Source organism: Microcebus murinus, chromosome 19, assembly GCF_040939455.1.
Source record: "Microcebus murinus isolate Inina chromosome 19, M.murinus_Inina_mat1.0, whole genome shotgun sequence".
Classification (NCBI taxonomy): Eukaryota; Metazoa; Chordata; class Mammalia; order Primates; family Cheirogaleidae; genus Microcebus; species Microcebus murinus.
In genome coordinates this window covers 6125538-6142736 of record NC_134122.1, presented here as the reverse complement: position 1 = coordinate 6142736, position 17199 = coordinate 6125538, and the positions used below count along the sequence as shown (strand labels likewise).

The 17199-nt window shown below is 45.1% G+C and overlaps 1 protein-coding gene across 31 annotated transcripts in view; it reads right to left on the bottom strand.

The window, feature by feature from the left end:
• RBFOX1 (RNA binding fox-1 homolog 1) overlaps positions 1 to 17199 on the bottom strand; it is a 1966619-nt gene that overhangs the window by 117922 nt on the left and 1831498 nt on the right. For all 31 annotated transcript variants that reach the window (XM_075995067.1, XM_075995066.1, XM_075995073.1 and 28 more), the window contains one exon: positions 6121 to 6264. In XM_075995067.1, coding sequence (XP_075851182.1) covers positions 6121 to 6264 — 144 coding nt within the window. The remainder of the gene's footprint in view (positions 1 to 6120; positions 6265 to 17199) is intronic.

The window sequence follows — 17199 nt, the reverse complement described above, 5'->3', positions numbered from 1 at the left end:
TTTGGCCCCCAGCTCACATAGACACTAGAAGCAGCCAGACCCTATGGGACAAGTGAAGACTAAACATAAAAGCAAGCTCCACTCCCAGGCACTCATTGTAATCAAAGTACCAGCACAGTTGATATGATTCTTCATATTGTCAAACAGGTTTTCGACAATTAGCATGGATAGGCTCTACAAAAAGTGCAGAAACAAAGATTCAGATTACAAATACATTGGGTAGCCAAATGAAATACAGACACCCAGATAAATTCAAATTTGAAATTTTTCTGGATAAGCATATCCTGTGCAATGTCAGGGACATACTTATACTTAATAAAATGCTTCTCATTTATCTGAACTTCAAATTCAACTATTGTGTCATATATATATATATTTTTTTAATTTGTTGAATCTGGCAGTCCTAGTTAGAAATACACATTAAAGAAGAATTCTTTATTCACACTTAAAGAGAGAGAGAGAGAAAGAAAAAGAGAGAGAATGAGAATGAATATGAGGGCTCTGAAACTATAAGTATCTGATAACCCAAAATGCTTTTCCCCTGATTTTGGAATCCTTTTGGCTTTCTTAGATCACGTGAAGCAGCCTGGGAATTTCTCAAGCACAGTTTACACTACGACAATGCAGGTGGGAGTGGGGTGAAGAGAAATCACGTGGCCCAGGGTAGAATAAAATGGGAATTTTGCATCAATGTGGAACGAGAGCAAACGCCTGTGTTAGTGACTAAAAATCAAACAGAACTCATAAAGAAATACTTCCATCCTCTTTTTTGTTTGTTTTGTTGCAAGCTTTCCTATCACTCCACTTGCTTTTGCATTTTGGATTTTATTTGCATCTGTTATTACCCTAGGAGATTCTGTATTCTGTGCCTCTCCCCAAGGTGGAAATTATCAGCGGTGCCTTTCTGTGGCAGAGGGCAGCCGGACTGTGGGGAGGGGTGGCTGGGGCAGGAATACAAAGAGCACAATCGATCAGAATGTGGAGAAATGGGTGCGGCTCCCTGACCAAAGTGCTTCAGTCATGGACCATCGAGAGACTGAGAGTGAACGCCAGCAGGGTCCTGCTGACATTTAAGAAAAAATCATTTGGAACACATAGAGGCTGTCCTATGAGACATACAAAGACATCTACACTTCTTGGAAATAAAGAAAAAAAAAAGTACGCATCAGTTGAATACAAACAGCCCAAGACCGTGCAACGAAAATAGTTCTGACCGTGGGATAAAGGGACCCAGAGCTTGTCATTCTGTGCCAGAGAAATGTGCCCATTCCCCAGGATATGTACCCTACCCAGCCAGGGCATCGCAGACTTGCATTCTTTCTTGCTGAGCAGACGTATTAGTTAGTACTTCTTTATTTCACAGCGAAGTAGAGAGGAAGAAACCAAGAGGAGCAGGTTCAATTAGAGGGAGAGGTGGAAGGGACTCGCTGCCAGCATGTGCAGCGGGAAGACCAAGACACGTGCAGCCAACGTACCCTGCGATTTGTGGACGCTCAAATATTCTTTTGGTCAAGAGACTGTTCCTTTCACAGAACGTTTTCAGCGCCCCAGTTTGGGACAGAGAAAAAAGAACGGAAAGCCAGAAGAAGAACGCTTTCAGATTTGGGAAACGAAGGATTTGCTGTTCAAAAGCGAACTGGATTTCATAGTAAGGCAACCCCCCAGTTGTGTGACCTCCTCGGAAGCAGTCGTTCTGATACAACCGCCTTGGAGGATCCAGTCCACACAGACACTGCTCTATTTATTTCAGGCAGAAGAGCCTAAAAGTGCCCAGAAAGAGAAGCTTGAAAAGAACTTCTTCCAAAACCACAATGCAAATGTCATCTAGGGAACATTCTCTAAGCATTCAACACAGAAACATTTCCTTTAAAATAAGCTCGGGATGGGACGGAACCAATCAAAAAGCAATCTGAGCATGTGTCATTCCCTAAATGAAACGATGACACCATATGCCCTGAAATGGTCTCAAAGTTTGCTTCCCTGGCAGTTGCCATTAGGCTTGGTCGCTCTCAAAGCCAGGGAAACGAGCCCTAAGAAGAATGCTTATGTCAGCGCCATCTCCAAGACAGTTGCGTCCCATATTTATAGTATCAACAGTTTAATTGGGAAGTTTGGTGCTAATGATGTAAACACAGCTGGCACACTTTCAGTTTAAATAGACACGACTCGTTCGCAGACATAACTGGCATTTGTTTGCGCAACAGAAAGGCTCGGCAGCGTTCAACAACGCCCCGCGCGCACGCGAGGCCTCTCGATGGCTGCATCGGGGACGGAATCCGGAAGCTTAGGGGCACGCGCTTGGGCAAATATGTACCCAGCGTTTTGAGACATTCTCAGATCAAATAATATCGCGCCGAAAAACTGTGAAGGATGTTCGACACATGAAAGTAAAGGTTAGTTCAAAGAGTGTGTGTAGAGACTAAGGAAAGGCATCATCCCAGTTTTTCTTCGTGTTGGCTTCATGTTTGGAATGCAAAGCAGGAGGCCCTGTGCTGCATCCCCCAAAACTGGCTCCTCTGCTCACGACAGCATGGCAGACTGAACTCTGCAATGCCACTGAAGGTGCAGGCAAGCCCATCGCTATTTTGTCACTAAAGAACGATCATGAATGCTTCTCTCACATGTGCTGAAAGTCATGTGATCTGATTTTTTTTTTTTTTTTGAAAATCAAAAGAGGCTTCAGTAGATCATTTGCCTGCCCAGTGGGTTTGTATTTGTATAATAAAATCAAGGCTGCTTTTTTTTTGTGTGTGTGTGTGCAGATTTGTGGCTTGTAGACACTGAGCAACTGTTTCTGAAAACGATTCCATGATGGCATGTGTTGTACCAGCAGTCTAGATGCATTCTAACCTGCTTCTTTCACCCCAAACCCCGAAATGTTTCAATATTCAATACTGAGTTAAATTAAACATGCTATTGAAGAGCATGCAACTAATACATTGCAATTAATTTGGTGGGAATGCACACATTCCTTTTCTCGGGATCATTAAGAATTCAAAGGAAAAGGAAATGCATGCTCAGGCTCATGAGGGAGAGCTCAAGGAGAAAGTATAGCCAGGGCCAGAAATAATATGGTACCGGGGCCATTGGTAATATAATAGATCTATTCACTCACACCCCAATGGGTTTTAAAAAGTCTCTGGCTTCTGCTCTGTATGTTGCAGCCTCTTAACCTCTTGCCCAAGGAATGTTCCACATTGCAACAAGAAAAAGAAAGCAAGAAATCTAAGATGAACTAGAAGATTTAATGTGAAACGTCGGAACAAATAACTCCAAACAGAAGAAAATGAAGAATATGAAGCACATGGTGGAAGGAAGGTCACCAGATCTCCAGTCCCCAACCAAGAGGGCTGAAGCCACAAATTAAAAAATCAAACGTGAGACGCCTGCAGTAACCACCAGGCATGCAGCTGTTTGCAAACATCATGGTCGAATTATTAGTGCTTGCAGAAGTTGTTACGAACACTGCCAAGTTTTAGCAAGTTTGAAAGAGGAGGTTGCTTTTTTTGTCTTGTTTTGCTTTTGACTTTGAAATCCCATGCCCATATTTAACAGAAGAGACAAAGGAAAAAAAAAAAAAGCACAAAGATCTTTGAAAGTGTTTCTCTCTGTAACCGTCCCCGTCGTAACCCCTGCCAACGTGAGGAGACAAAGCCAGAATACAGCGCTAAAAGGAGAGAGGATGTCTCATGTCCAAATGATTTGAGAAATACCTAATTGGAATTAAAATGGAGTTTCTCACAGCAACTATGACCTGAAAGAGGAAACCATGTTAGATTCCCTCCTCTCCAGTGTTGGGGAGCAGGTTTATAGATGCCTTACGACGTGATTCATGCTGCTGGATATATCGTATAACAAGAATGCCTTCGCAGCTGCCAATAGTTGGCCAGGAAGAACAGATTTTTAGTGTTTAAATTCCATTTCTTTAGAATGGTGGTTGTAAACCAAGAAGACCTAGGAGTCACTACAAGGCATCTATGAATCCATGTATGCCTGACAATTTTTATAGACAAAACTCACAGAAAAGAATAATCTAGGGTACTTTCAGAAATGGACACAGATGGTATTTGGGATGAACAAAATTAATTTTAGTGTTACTGAATGTATGCTGTAGTCTCTTAATTGATAGGTATTAAGTGTAGGTGTCATCTTGTCAAGTCAACACCTTGTCAGTTGCTTGAAAATCTTGACTTTGTTAAAAAAAATAGTGCTCTGAAGCCAGTAGGTTTTGAACAAAGTTTGATACTGGATAGTACAATCTTATGGCAAGATCTTGCTCCGTTTTATCTGCCCCTGGCCCTAAAAGAATAGATGGGTTCAGATATTAATGCAAGTAGGATCCCTTCCCTGTGATATCTAGCTGTGAATATTTTGAATCTCTCTCTGACTTAGCGTCGCAGCCTGCGGTAACTTTCAAGATAACGGAGAAGACCCAGGGGAGAAGAAAAGCTTAGGGGTGGGAGCTGGGGTCAGCTGCAGTGAGCGACACCATGATACAGTGCCGAGATGGTCATCAAGGGGACTGAATTCAAAGCCAACATCACAGTGGCTCTTGATAAGAAAAGGTAGAGTTGAGCAGCCAGGCGTCTTCTTAGCCTGACTTGGCAAAGAGAATGTGACTCCTCTGGCCGCCCATCATTCAAACCTGGTCTTACTGCTTCCCACACACTTAACCTCCACTCTCACTTTGAATGCTCTGCACTTTTCAAAGTCATCTTTGACCTGAAAGTGCCCGAGGGTATCTCTGTTCTGCAAGAGTTGGAGGGCTCCACTCAAGGTTATTACTAAATGAGAGAGATAAAAGTGCAAAAGTTGACCTTTTCCTCTGAAATGTCAGGATTCAAGTGTGGGTATCTTTTAAATAGTAGGATGCTTGTTCCGCCTTTGTGTCAGATGCATACTTGATAAGCATCAGGCGGATAAAAGAAATAAAAGGTGCAAGCTAATCCCCAAATCACAGAGCCCTTGGAGTAATGAACCAGAGCCCCCCTTTTAATGTGCAGAATGATACCAACTGTGCTCAAAATGAGACATTTGACGTGGGCGCCTTCCGATTCCTTTTCAAATATTTGCATCTTATCCACAAACTCTTCAAAGAAGAGTCTCCAGGCTGCCCACCTTTGCTCTAAGTCGAATGTTAAGGATGCAGTTCTTCCCGGTGAATCCACAGACACTTGCTGTCGTTGCTGGGATGTCAAGGACAACGGACTGACTACAGTTGCGGAAATGAGTAATATCCCGACCCTGTCAAAGCTTTGCCCTTGGGTGGAACTGAGCCCAGGATAGTGGTAAACTCATCACTTCCCAGAGTGGACAGCGAACATGTCTTCCAGAAAAAGAATCAGGGTCACGGTGACCAATAAGGAAGCAAAGCTATCATTAATTTTCTCTGGGTCGGTGGTGGCTTCTGGGCTGCTCTGTGCTTCACCATGGTGCCTGCCTGGCCAGGGCTGCCCTTTGTGGGCATAATAATACATATAATTGATACATGATCACAGCAAGTGTCTGTGAATCCTTGTCACTGATTCCATGAGAACATATACTGCAAGAATCGAGTCAGACTTAGAAATCAGTAGCTTTTTTTCATTTTGCTGTTGTGTTGTTTTGTTTTTCTTAAACTAAGCTTTATGCAGAACTAGTTAGTCTCTGCAGCTGCATCTGAAACCCTAATGCGCAGTGCCTGGGAACGAGGAGGGAATGCAGGAAGGCGGCATGAGTCACTCTTCCAGGTAATGTGATAACTGCAACCGAGAGCAGAATGAGGAGGGCTCATAATGTATATGTGAGCTTCGCTACAGGGTCCCGGGCCACTGGATCTGGGATCATCAACGGGCTTTGTTTCAACAGTGAGAAATCCAGGAGTTTAATTTCATGTGACATTCAAGTCACTTATTAGAGGAAGACCGTTGGGCAAAGTGGAGACACGGTGAGTGTCTGCAAAGAAATTTATGCTAAGACCATAGAGAGTTTCCAGCCACAACGTGCCTACAAGACTGCCTCCCTCCCCCACCTCATGTAAACATCTCACCTTGGTACCGTAAACACCAAAAACTTACACGTGAGAAGGGAGGGCTCTGGGGACCCAGAGCGGGCGCTGCCGAGAAGAAAGGCGGTACTTACGCCAAACATTTGTCGGAGGTCTGGGTCCCGGAACCTGAAGGGGATGTTGGAGACGTGCAGCCGCTTGGGCTGGGACTTGTTTTCCGTGTTTTCTGAAGGCTGCGTCTGGGGCTGTCCATCCGTCGGTGCTGCGTCATCTGTCTGCTAAAAGAACAGGAAAGCAAAGAGGCTCTGAGTGGACCCACATGCTCTGTTCCAATGTGTTTCTGCTTCCCCCAAATGGCAGGAAAATGCCAAAAGGATAAGGGGTGGGAAGCAACCACTGATTCGTTCGTTTGTTCGTTCGTTCGTTCGTTCGTTCATTCATTCATTCATTCATTCATTCATTCATTCATTCATTCATTCATTCCAGTGCCCATCATGGATCTGGGCTTTGGCAGTGGCCAAAACAGGAAAGACAGACAATAAAATAAATTGATAAAAATACAGAGTTGGAAGAAGGAAAAAAGCACTATAGAAAAAAAAATAAAACAAGGTGAGGGGGTTGGGGGGTGCTAGAGTTGGGCATGGAGAGCGAAAACCTCACAAAGAAAGGGAAATAATCACTGAAGGTAGGAGAGTATGGATTCCTTCAACTGGTGCAGTTCGGAATCTTAGGGTATGCCTACGTAATTGTTCAGGCTATACACATAAAATACGACTGCATGTAGCGAAACAATTTTGAAAGGCTGCTTGGCATCCTGCAGTCCAAGTGACCAGCTGATCCACTTATTCCTTTTAAAGGTCTAACTTTAAATTTCTTAGTTGTACAAACCTGTGCTGTCCACTGCAGTTGACCACATGTGACTATTTAAACGTCAGTTAATTAAAATTAAATATAAAAATTTGTTTGCATTAGCTGCATTTCAAGTGCTCAAGAGCCACATGCTTCTATGTTGGACAATGCAGACACAGAACATTTCCATCTCTGCAGAAAGTTCTGTCGTACCATGTTGGTACAGATGTTGCATTATTAGCATAACTCACTGCTCCACCGCCTCCCCCCACCAAATAAGCTTGGATGACATGGCATTTCATTGACGCCCATATACAGGCAGGGACTAGGAGAAAAGTCACAGTAACATCTCGTGTCATTATGGCCCTTGCCATAATCTCAGTTCTAGAGTTTTAACATTTCAGAGACATTTCAGACACTTTCTTTGCAATTAGTATATGCTCCCTCTAGGTGGCAGTACATGCCACCAACATCAGGTACCTGCCTCTTCGAAACTACGACAGAAAACCGATGTGTAAACCCATCAAACGTATGAGCAAGGAACCTTCCTCACCTATTTACAAGCAATTTAGAAGCACACAACTGGGACAAAACTATCAATGTAGTCAGCCAGGTATAAAATAATAATGACTTAGAGAAGAAGACAATCTCACAAAGGGAAAAATAAAAGAAACACCTAAATAACATGGGCATAATTGGCAATTTTCTCATCGACCGTGGTATCTGCTGGACGATTTCATTTGCATTCTCCTTCCTGACATGCCTTAAATTGCATTTTGAAGTCAAGACCTCCCAGTGGCTGGCACACCATTCTTCCAAGCTGATTTGATATCAAAAGACCCTCTTTTCTCCCCCGATGATCTCTTCAACTGTCCAGACCAATGTCATGATGACAACACAACGATGTACTTACTTATATCGCATATACTGGTGGAGTGAATAGGAAGAAGGATGGTGATAATTTTCTTAACTGGAAAATTAGAAATAGTAATAGTTCACACCTTATAAGGCTTTGTAAAGACTGAACACAATAATGCGTGCCAACACGACTGAGTCCTTGGCACACGGTATATATTCAATAAATGGAAAGTAACGAATCTTTTAGAGTGATGGTGATTTTAAAAAATGTCAAGAGAGGAGTAAACTTCTCTTGGGAAACAAAGAAAAGACTGTCATTTGCTTATTAAACACATCTTTACTGAGCAACTACTATGTGCTGGGCACATAAGTCAGTCCTGCCAATCACGTACAGTTCCCAGCTTGCTGAAGGCCTGAGAGGCAGAGAAAGGCAATTATAATACAGACGGTTAAATGCCGGGATGAGAATGAATCACCAAAGGTTGAGTAACCTTAAATCAGCGAACCACAGCACAGCTGGCGGTGCAGCAGGGCTTGCCTTTTATGGAGGGTAAGTTTTAAGTGGGAGACATCTAAGAAGAGAGATGAAAGAAAGTTACGGACACTGTATCGAGAGAGAGCAAAGCGCGTGCAGAGGTGCAGAGATATGAAATAGCGTTCTGGATTCAGGGAAGTACATGTGGACTCCAGAGGGGGCATGCATGAAGGAAGGGCAGGAGAACAGCTACAGAGGCAGGCAGAGGGTGGGATCAAAGCGCCCTGTCTGCAAGAGTCTGAACTTCATCCTAAGAGCTATTAAGGAGCCACTTAAGGATCACAGCAAGGTGTGATGTGACCAGCTTGCGACACAAATGGTAAATGTCTGTTTAAGAGCTAGCTGACTCACTGACTGACCAAACTAATCAATCATCAGTGCAATGAATGAAGAAGTGAACAATCAACCTGGCCCCCTGCAAGTGACACTCAAAGAACAACATTGTAACACTAAGACCCAAACAGAGCAAAAACTGTGTTTTCTCCCCTGGGAATATGAGGTTTGGGTCCATTGTCCACGACACAGAAATCATGAGATTGTCACTTTCCAAAGGGGTAAGAGGTTTCAGTACTCTCCCACAAGACTCTAAGTTTGCAATAATATCAGCTAAGACCACCAAGCTTCCAGACCATTTTTTCCACCCTATTAGAAGTTCCTATTTAAATGCAAAATTAAAATGAGCTCCTTCTCATCCCAAGAAAGAGACTTAGGTTTGGATTTGAGCACAACTGCTGGATGTTTCAGTTTAATAAACCTAATTAGGAATTACAGAGATTATGATTAAACATATTAAATGATTAATAGCATTATGCTGCTCATGTGAAAATTAAAATTAATCATCTCTAGTCAAACAGGACTTTGGAGAAATCTTTGCGTTGTTTCCTTTGATAAAAACATACAACGCTCAATTAATCATTTTGCCGTGTACGCATATGTACAAATGCTTATAAATTGTTATGTAGGAATACCTGTGTGCTAGCAATAATGTTTAGAGAAGACACATAAAATAAAGAAGTAAAATCAAAAATGTTTTAGCTCATTGTGGGTTTATGCACAGGGAAGAAGAGGAGTGTTAAGACACAGACGTTGAGAAAGAGCAACAGAAAGAAAAGAAAATCTCTTCCAGTCTTCCAGACTGAACATGTGTGTTTACATGGTGTGATGCAACACGAAGGAACAGGGTGTTTGAATCACACAGATGTGTGTGAGCTCATCTCTGCTGTCTGCTCATCACAGGCAGGTCATTTTACCTCTCTGAGCCTCAGTTGACTTATCCATCAAAGTGGTGCCAATGATGGCACCAAGCTCACAGGATTGTCGTGGGGACAAAACGTAGCAGCAGGTGTACAAAGCAGCTCCCGCTGAGCCTGCCCCATGCTGGCTAAACGAACAAACAAAAGTGCGCGTCATAGCTGCTATCCCGGAGGAGATACACTTTCTGTCACTTCGGGTTGAACGAGACTCTCAAGATGATTGGCCTCAAACCAGGGCCAGAAGGGAGAATGTCCCTTGCAGGCTCACATCTGTCAACAGGGGTCACTCTAATGAAGTCCCCTACAGAGAGGAGACCCGAGTCTTCCCATGGCCAGCCCGGTCTCCCCGACTGCCTTTCTGCACCCGGCCCTGGATGCAGGGACCCCCCTCAGCCCGGCTGGGAAGCCCCTCAGCAGCCTTTGAAAGGCCGTTGGCACCCAGGGACAAGGACCCCGCCGTGTGTCACACAAATCGCTAAGTCATCGCCGCATCCCTGAGAGCTTCGCTGTAGCTTATGACCAAAGCACAGAGTGAAATGTCTAAGGAGAAACAGAAACGTGAGAAAGCTAGGAAACTTGCTAATAGAACTCAGCATCTAGAATGTCCATCCTGAAGGGCTGTGACCACCGGATTTGTAGTTCAGTTCCCCCAAAGCTGAAGCATGTCAAGGCTCAGCGGGAATTAATCGCTGAAAGAACTCTTTTGTTTTTTTTTAACTTCAGAATGTCACAGGGGTACAAACGTTTTGGCTACATAAATTGCTTTTGTACCATTCGGGTCAAAGCCATAAGTGTGCCCATCACCCAGGCAGTGTGCACTGTACCCATTAGGTGTGAATGTACCCATCCCCTCTCCCTTTCCCACCTGCCTGACGTCCAATGCATGTTGATTTATCTCGGTCTGATTTTTTTTAAATTTACTTTTGCTTTCAAGTGAGACCCACCTGGATTTGGAAACGTACTTCATGGCCATACTTGGGAGGTGAGAAGGCGGGACATAGAAACCCAGTACATGAATACTGAGGTCCATTCACTCAGAGACTGGAAGACATTGAGCACATCTGGAGACTAAGGATGTCAGAGGGGCACGGTCGAGTGGCCAGGACATCCCCTTCTCAGGAGCCTCTAAACCAGACCCTCCTTGGGGTCTCTGAGGCTCAGCGTGTCCGGCCTTTGCCATCTCTTCTTCACCGGTCTGTTTGCTTTTCCCTCCACCCACTCTGCAGGCTCCCTCCTCAGTCTTCGTACTTATTATTATTCCATCTGCCTAGAGGGCTCGTTCCCCAGACACTCGTGTGGTTTGCCCTCTTGCCAACCGCTCCCTGCCCAGGTATCACCATCAGAGCGACTTTCCCTGGCTTCATTACTGACGACAGCCTGCACCGGTGCCTCCCCTCCCTCCTAGCCCCGCTGGTCTCGTCCCTTCTCACCCTTGTGTTATCCGCTCTGTGAATTTGCATATTACCTGTCTTTGCCGCCAGAATGTAACTAACTCCATGAGAGCAGAGACGGTGGCTTTTCTGCTCACTGCCTTATCCCTACCACCAGAGCGGGCTTTCTCAACACCGACGCCGCTGGCGGCTTGGGCTGGGTCCCTCTCTGCCGTGGGGCCCAGCCCATGCACTGCAGGGTGTTCAGCAGCATGCCTGGCCTCTAGCTGCTAGATGTCAGGAGCCCACTCCTGAGTGGCAGCAACCAAAAACACCTTCTGGGATTCACACGTGCCCTGGGAGGCCGAGTTGCGCCAACAGAAACCACCGAGCTGGAGCACATGGTGGGTTCGCAGTAAATATCCATGGCATAAATGACTGGGCCTGGACGTGCTGCAAGTGAGCTCCACACAGCTAACTTCATGTCTCCTGGTCTTGCTTTGCATGTGCATTAAGGTGATAAATGTATACCTGTCCGGGACCCTTTGGAGTGGGATAATGGAATCCAAGTCTTTGTGAGCTTTTAAGTCGCATATATAAAGAGGGGCCATTATAATTATCGTTAGTAACAGTGTTAATGACCAGCAGCTTGTGTTTGTTGTTCCAAGTCCATGGCTATGTATGACTCCAAAATGCAGCCTCCCCATCTCTGCAGGAAAGGCTGCAGGATCCTACGTGGAAAGAAAGCCCATTAACCTCAAGAGGTGGGTTTCCAGGCAGCTCATTAGGACCACAACGCCGGCCTCCGCTCCGGCCCAGTGTGACGGCCCTATTAGCACGCGGGATATCTGCCGCAGACTTTTTCTTAATAAACAAACTCCCCAGGTATCCGAGCAGGTTATAAATGTTAAGAAAACACCACCGGCGCTTTAATCTCCTGAAGATCACTTAGTGCTTCCACAAAGACCTTAATAAAGAACCACGGGGCTCCCTCTGCTATAATCGTTCCTAATTCAATGAGTAGCTCTGAGCAACTCAAGGCTAATCCTGGTGAAATTGGATTCTGATATCGACCAATCCAGGGATGACTATTTGAGAGAAAAGGCACAGCCGTGTAGAAATACGTGCCCCTAGGGTTTCGACCCCACCCCACGGCGTCTGCCGTCTGAGCCTGTGTAGGTGGACACTACTGAGCCCACCTGTGGGGCGTCTTCTGGCGGCAATGACCAGGAGACTGGGAGGAAAAGCACAGGTAAGGGATATTGAACGCTAGACCTCTTCAAGTTAAAACCCTAGTTCCATCACTTCCTAACGCAGCGACTTCCATCCTTCTGAACCTCCCTTTCCTCTGTTGCAAGCTAAGATGAAAGATTCCCATCACGGGGTGGTCTGTGGGCCTGGCCTTCACTCGGCCAGGGATGGGAGAGCGGAACGTGGCAGATGCAGGCTTGGGGGACACACTGTGAGGTAGTCGGCAGAAATTAGAAAACAGAGAGAAGAAATCAGAGCTTTCAAAGCACAGCACCGAGGGGAGGGAAGGAGCGATAATTAGAAGTACTGTAAGAACTACACCAAAGTACATGTGGTGGGAATTGAGAACACACATACTCACGACACAGCACTACATGGAGCTCAAGGATGCTGGTCAGGGACTCAGGAGCAGTCTGTCTAGTAAAATGTGAGTGACAGATGGAATTTTAGAATTTCTAGAAGCTACATTTTTTAAAAAGTAAAAGGACATGTAAACGTTAACTTAAAAATTATATTTATTTTCACCTAATTTATTAAAAATTATTATTTCAACATGCCATCCATATATTTGTGTGTGTGTGTGTGTGTGTTTATATAGTTTTTTCTGGACTAACTCTTTGAAATCTTATGTCTGTTTTACACTTGTCTTATCATCTCCATAAGGACACTGAGTTTTCATTGGAAACTATATTTAGGCTTGGATGAAATGGACAGCTGAAAGGTTCTCCAAATAGACTTCAGGGGTTTCTAATAACTAAATTAAGTATCAGGGCTTACAATTAAAGTTGAGTCGAGTTAAAATTTCAGTTCCTGGGTCACACTAGCTGTATCTCAAGTGCTCAACAGACACCTGTGGCCGGTGGTCCCCCTGAGGCAGGCGAAACAACAGCCCCTTGAAGATGTTAATGCCCTAATCCCCAGAACCCTCCATAGGTTACTGTCCGTGACAGAGGAGCGTTAAGGCTGCAGATGCAGTTAAGGTTGCCAAGCACCTGGCCACAAACTAAAGAGATGATTCTGGATTACTTGAGTGGGTCTAATATGATCAGCAGGGTCATTAGAAGTGGAAGAGAGAGGCCGGTAGAGTGGAAGGGAAGAAAGTCCAGGGTCACAGGGCTGTGGCATGAGAAAAGCTCAGCCTGTCATTGCTGGTGTTGGAGAGGGAAGAGGGGTGGTGTCCTCCAGGCAGAAAAGGCAAGGGGACTGTCCTACCGTGGGCCTATTGACAGAAATCTGATCTCGCCAGCTAAAATCCTTTCTGGCCCCGGGGAAACCCACGCCAGGCTTCCGTAACCCGTCTGTGTCGCTGAAGCCACTGAGTTTGCGGTCACTTGCGGTCACTTGTGATGGCAGCCACGGGAAACTATGGGGCTTCCTCACAGCAAGCACAGGTGCAGGATATTTTCATCCTCGTAGAAAGTTCTATCAGACAGTACAGCCTTAGAGCCACGGTGTGCTGGGAGGGATGAGAGTACAGAACAGGTCTAAAAGGAGGCAAGTAGGGAAAAAGAGAGAGTGTCTTCCCAGGACAAGGATGATAGTGTCCTTTGAAATAAAGAATATGATTAAGAAAACTTTCTTTACCTAAGTATGATTCGGGCCAAAGCTGTAAGTGTGCCCATCACCCAGATAGTATACACTGTACCCATTTTTTTTTATTTTCAAATAAAAAAAATTTTAATGAAATAAATGTGGGATACTTAATACCCTCCTTGGGGGGTAATGTAAAAATTAAATATAATATCTATCACGTACATAGGATTGGCCTCTCAGACAGTGGGTCCCATGAGCTGTCGGGGTGACTTTTGTTGCCATCATTATTATTTGGTGGCATTTTCCTCTACCCTTTACCTATTTGTATGTTCATGAGCACGCTGAAAGCTTGGAGCCACTCTCTGGGGGGAAAAATGCACATACACTTAAATTTTGCTCGCAATGTTACAAAGTTTGCAAGCTCCCAGGAGGACACATCCACAACCGTGACATGGATGAGGTCCACCGTGGAAGGTCTCTGCTTCTCCTCTATCCTAAACTGAGACAAAGGGTTCTGGCCACCGCTGATGCTGGATGCTACATCCAGTGGTGGCTTGTAAGCAAAGCATGAGGCTGAAAGGTCTGCGATGGAGGACTGCAAAGAACACTGTGTGGAGGTTGCGCCATGAGCTGCGTATCTTGCCAGACGTTTCCCATGCCTTATCCCACAGAGTCACCGTGACAACTTAGACAACTGAGGTTCAGAGAGGTTACATAATCTGTTCAAAGTCACACAGCCTGGGGATAGCAGGATTGACTGTAGGATGTCTAACTCCGTATCTTGGACTCTTTTCATCCCTCAATGGCTTCTCAAGGTCAAGGTGAAGATGCTCTGGAAAGTCTAAGGACAGCCGTAGAGGGCAACCATAAAGCACTTGCACAGAGGAGTAGGAGTCACAGTCTAGGTCTGTCCTTGAACCAGAATGATGAGCTCCGTGAATAATGCCCTAGCGTAGCCAACCAACCAAGCAAAACGCGAACGAAACCAGTCTGTTTCAGATGCATCCTCCGGGCTACTAGAGCCCTTAACCCTATTAACCATTTATTTTAAAATTTTTTATTATACTTAGTCTTTCTGTCCTCTTAGAATGTGACCATTCCACAAACACACACAAGGATCAAACGCATTTCTGAAGCCCTTTATAAGGGGGGCACGCAGTAGGCGCTCAGCACATCTTTACGGAATCCTTCCAGGAAATGTGTTTGGACCCAGCTGTTTCTTTGTCCGAGAGCTTTCCCCACTCTGCCACCCAGGTACGGAAACTCAGCGCCCAAGACAGAGCTCGAACACGGCGTGATTTTCCCCACAGTCGGCCCCACTGGACGTTCAGTACCTTCCCTTTCCCAGCGGCCTCCTCCCGCCCATGCACAAAACCCCTCGCCGTGATAAATAAAAAGGGCACTTTGAATAGCCAGCTGCTTCTCCCTCCTCCACCAATCAAGTTATTTCTCCGAGAGAAAAGCTTGTGAGTGTCTTTGAGGCATTATTTGATTAAGTTGACAATATTATGTGAGCGATGGCTGAGTACCCACTGCGATGTACTTTGGACCAAATTGATTTGTGTAACGAACACTTGCTCTGTCTCTTCTTGCAGCCTGAATAGCGGTCTTGATTTAGCCAGTAATGCCGGCCGCCGAGTGAATTTACAGGGCCCGCCGTCCCTCTCTCTCAATCTGCAGAGAATAGCAGGGCAGAGCATGGGCTGGCATAATTCAATACATTGTACTATAAGCTCAGAAAATAATATCACAGAGCTCTGCAATATACCTATTTGATTTGATTTGTAAACCTGATAAAAAAGCAATCGAGAAAAGTTCAGGGGGAAAATATATATGTTCTAAGCAAAAATGTAACTATATTGAATGTGTACAAAGAACCAAAGAACAGGGAGGAGAGGGAAGAAAAAAAAAATCATGCATACTAAATCAACTCCATACCCTGCATGAGACAATATTGCACATTCTCCATTTAAAATGAAGCAAGATTGCAAAAAGTTATTTTCCATTAAAAATAATAATAATGGTAAGCCCAGGGAATGTGAATTAAAACCCACGTTTCAGGTTTTCTCACAATCCGACTTCAAAAAAACGGGGCTCGTGCGGATTTCTCCCGGCTTCCTGCTTTTTCATTTTTAGCTCCGGAGGCAAACAAATAAGTTAATCACACAGCCCTGGATGTAGTTAATGCCTCATTCTGAGCTTCGGCTGGGCTGATTCCAAAGCCAGGTGACACAGACTTAAGAAATACATCGCATTTCCCTCCACTCGAATAAATTCAATGCTCGGCTCAGATGATGAAATTCCTCAGAAAGGAGAAGGGGCTGGAGGACAGGGGAAAGGCTGACTCCAAATTCCTTTGCTGTTTTTCATTCTTTAGAGAATGAGCACAGCAGGGGACAGGTGCTTCACGCATCAGTAAAGCAGACTCGGTGTCTGTATTAGTCTTCTCAGGCTGCTGTAACAAAATACCATATAGACTGGGGGCTTAAACCACAGGCATTTACTTCTCACAGTTCTGGAAGCTGGGAGTCCAAGATCAAGGCGCCAGCCCAGGCAGCAGCTGGTGAGGGCTCTTGTCCCGGCTTGCAGACGGATGCCTTCTTGCTGTGCCCTCACATGGCACAGACAGAGTGGCCCTGGTGTCTCCCCCTCCTCCTGCAAAGACCCTATCCCTGTGACCTCATCTAAACCCAATGATCTCATTTCCAAATACCATCGCGCATGGGATTAGGGTTTCCGCGTACGGACTGGGAGTCGGGGGTATGACTCAGTCCACGGCAGTGACATGGAAGCAGAGCCCACAGACACCCGGCGATGCAGAAGCAGGTCTGTCCCAGGGAGGAACAGGGCTTGAAACCAGGTGCTCACTTATCCAACCATTCAAAACATATTTATTGAGCACCTACTGTATATGTCAGGTCCCGGGGATATAGTAAGCTGGGTTGGAAAGCAACATGACAAGACTATAAGAACGTACTCTTTCTCTACTTCTTTATGTTCTAAGGCTTTGGCATTCATTTCCAGGAATAAGTGGTTTACAAATACAACAACAATGATAACAACATTTATAGACTTTGAAACAAAATTATCTGGATTTGAATTCAAGCTCTACCACCTTCCTAGCTGTGTGACCTTGAGCAAGTGACTTAACCTCTCTGGGCCTCACTTCCTTCATCTGGAAAACATAATACTGTTAGCATCTATCCCAAATGAGTCAATACCTGTAAGTGCTTAGGATGGTTCCTGGCCCATAAGTATGATGGTTTTCAGCATCCAGAACAGTGGCTGGGACGTGACTGTCATTTCATAAACGCTGGTTAGACGATGAGCACTCTGTTAAGCTCTTTGCATACATTACATTTCATTGCATCACTTGGTGACTCAGACAGGAAGGTTCTATTATTGTGCCCATCTTATGACTAAGGAACTGAGGTTCAGAGAGGCGAAGAGCTTCTTCGGGAGTCTCAGTCCGTACCTGGGAGACAGTGTGGGAGAACGGTTTAGGGCCCCAGCGTTGCGATCCCCCGGGCGCCAAGTCCTTAATGGCACCTGAAGAAGATGCAA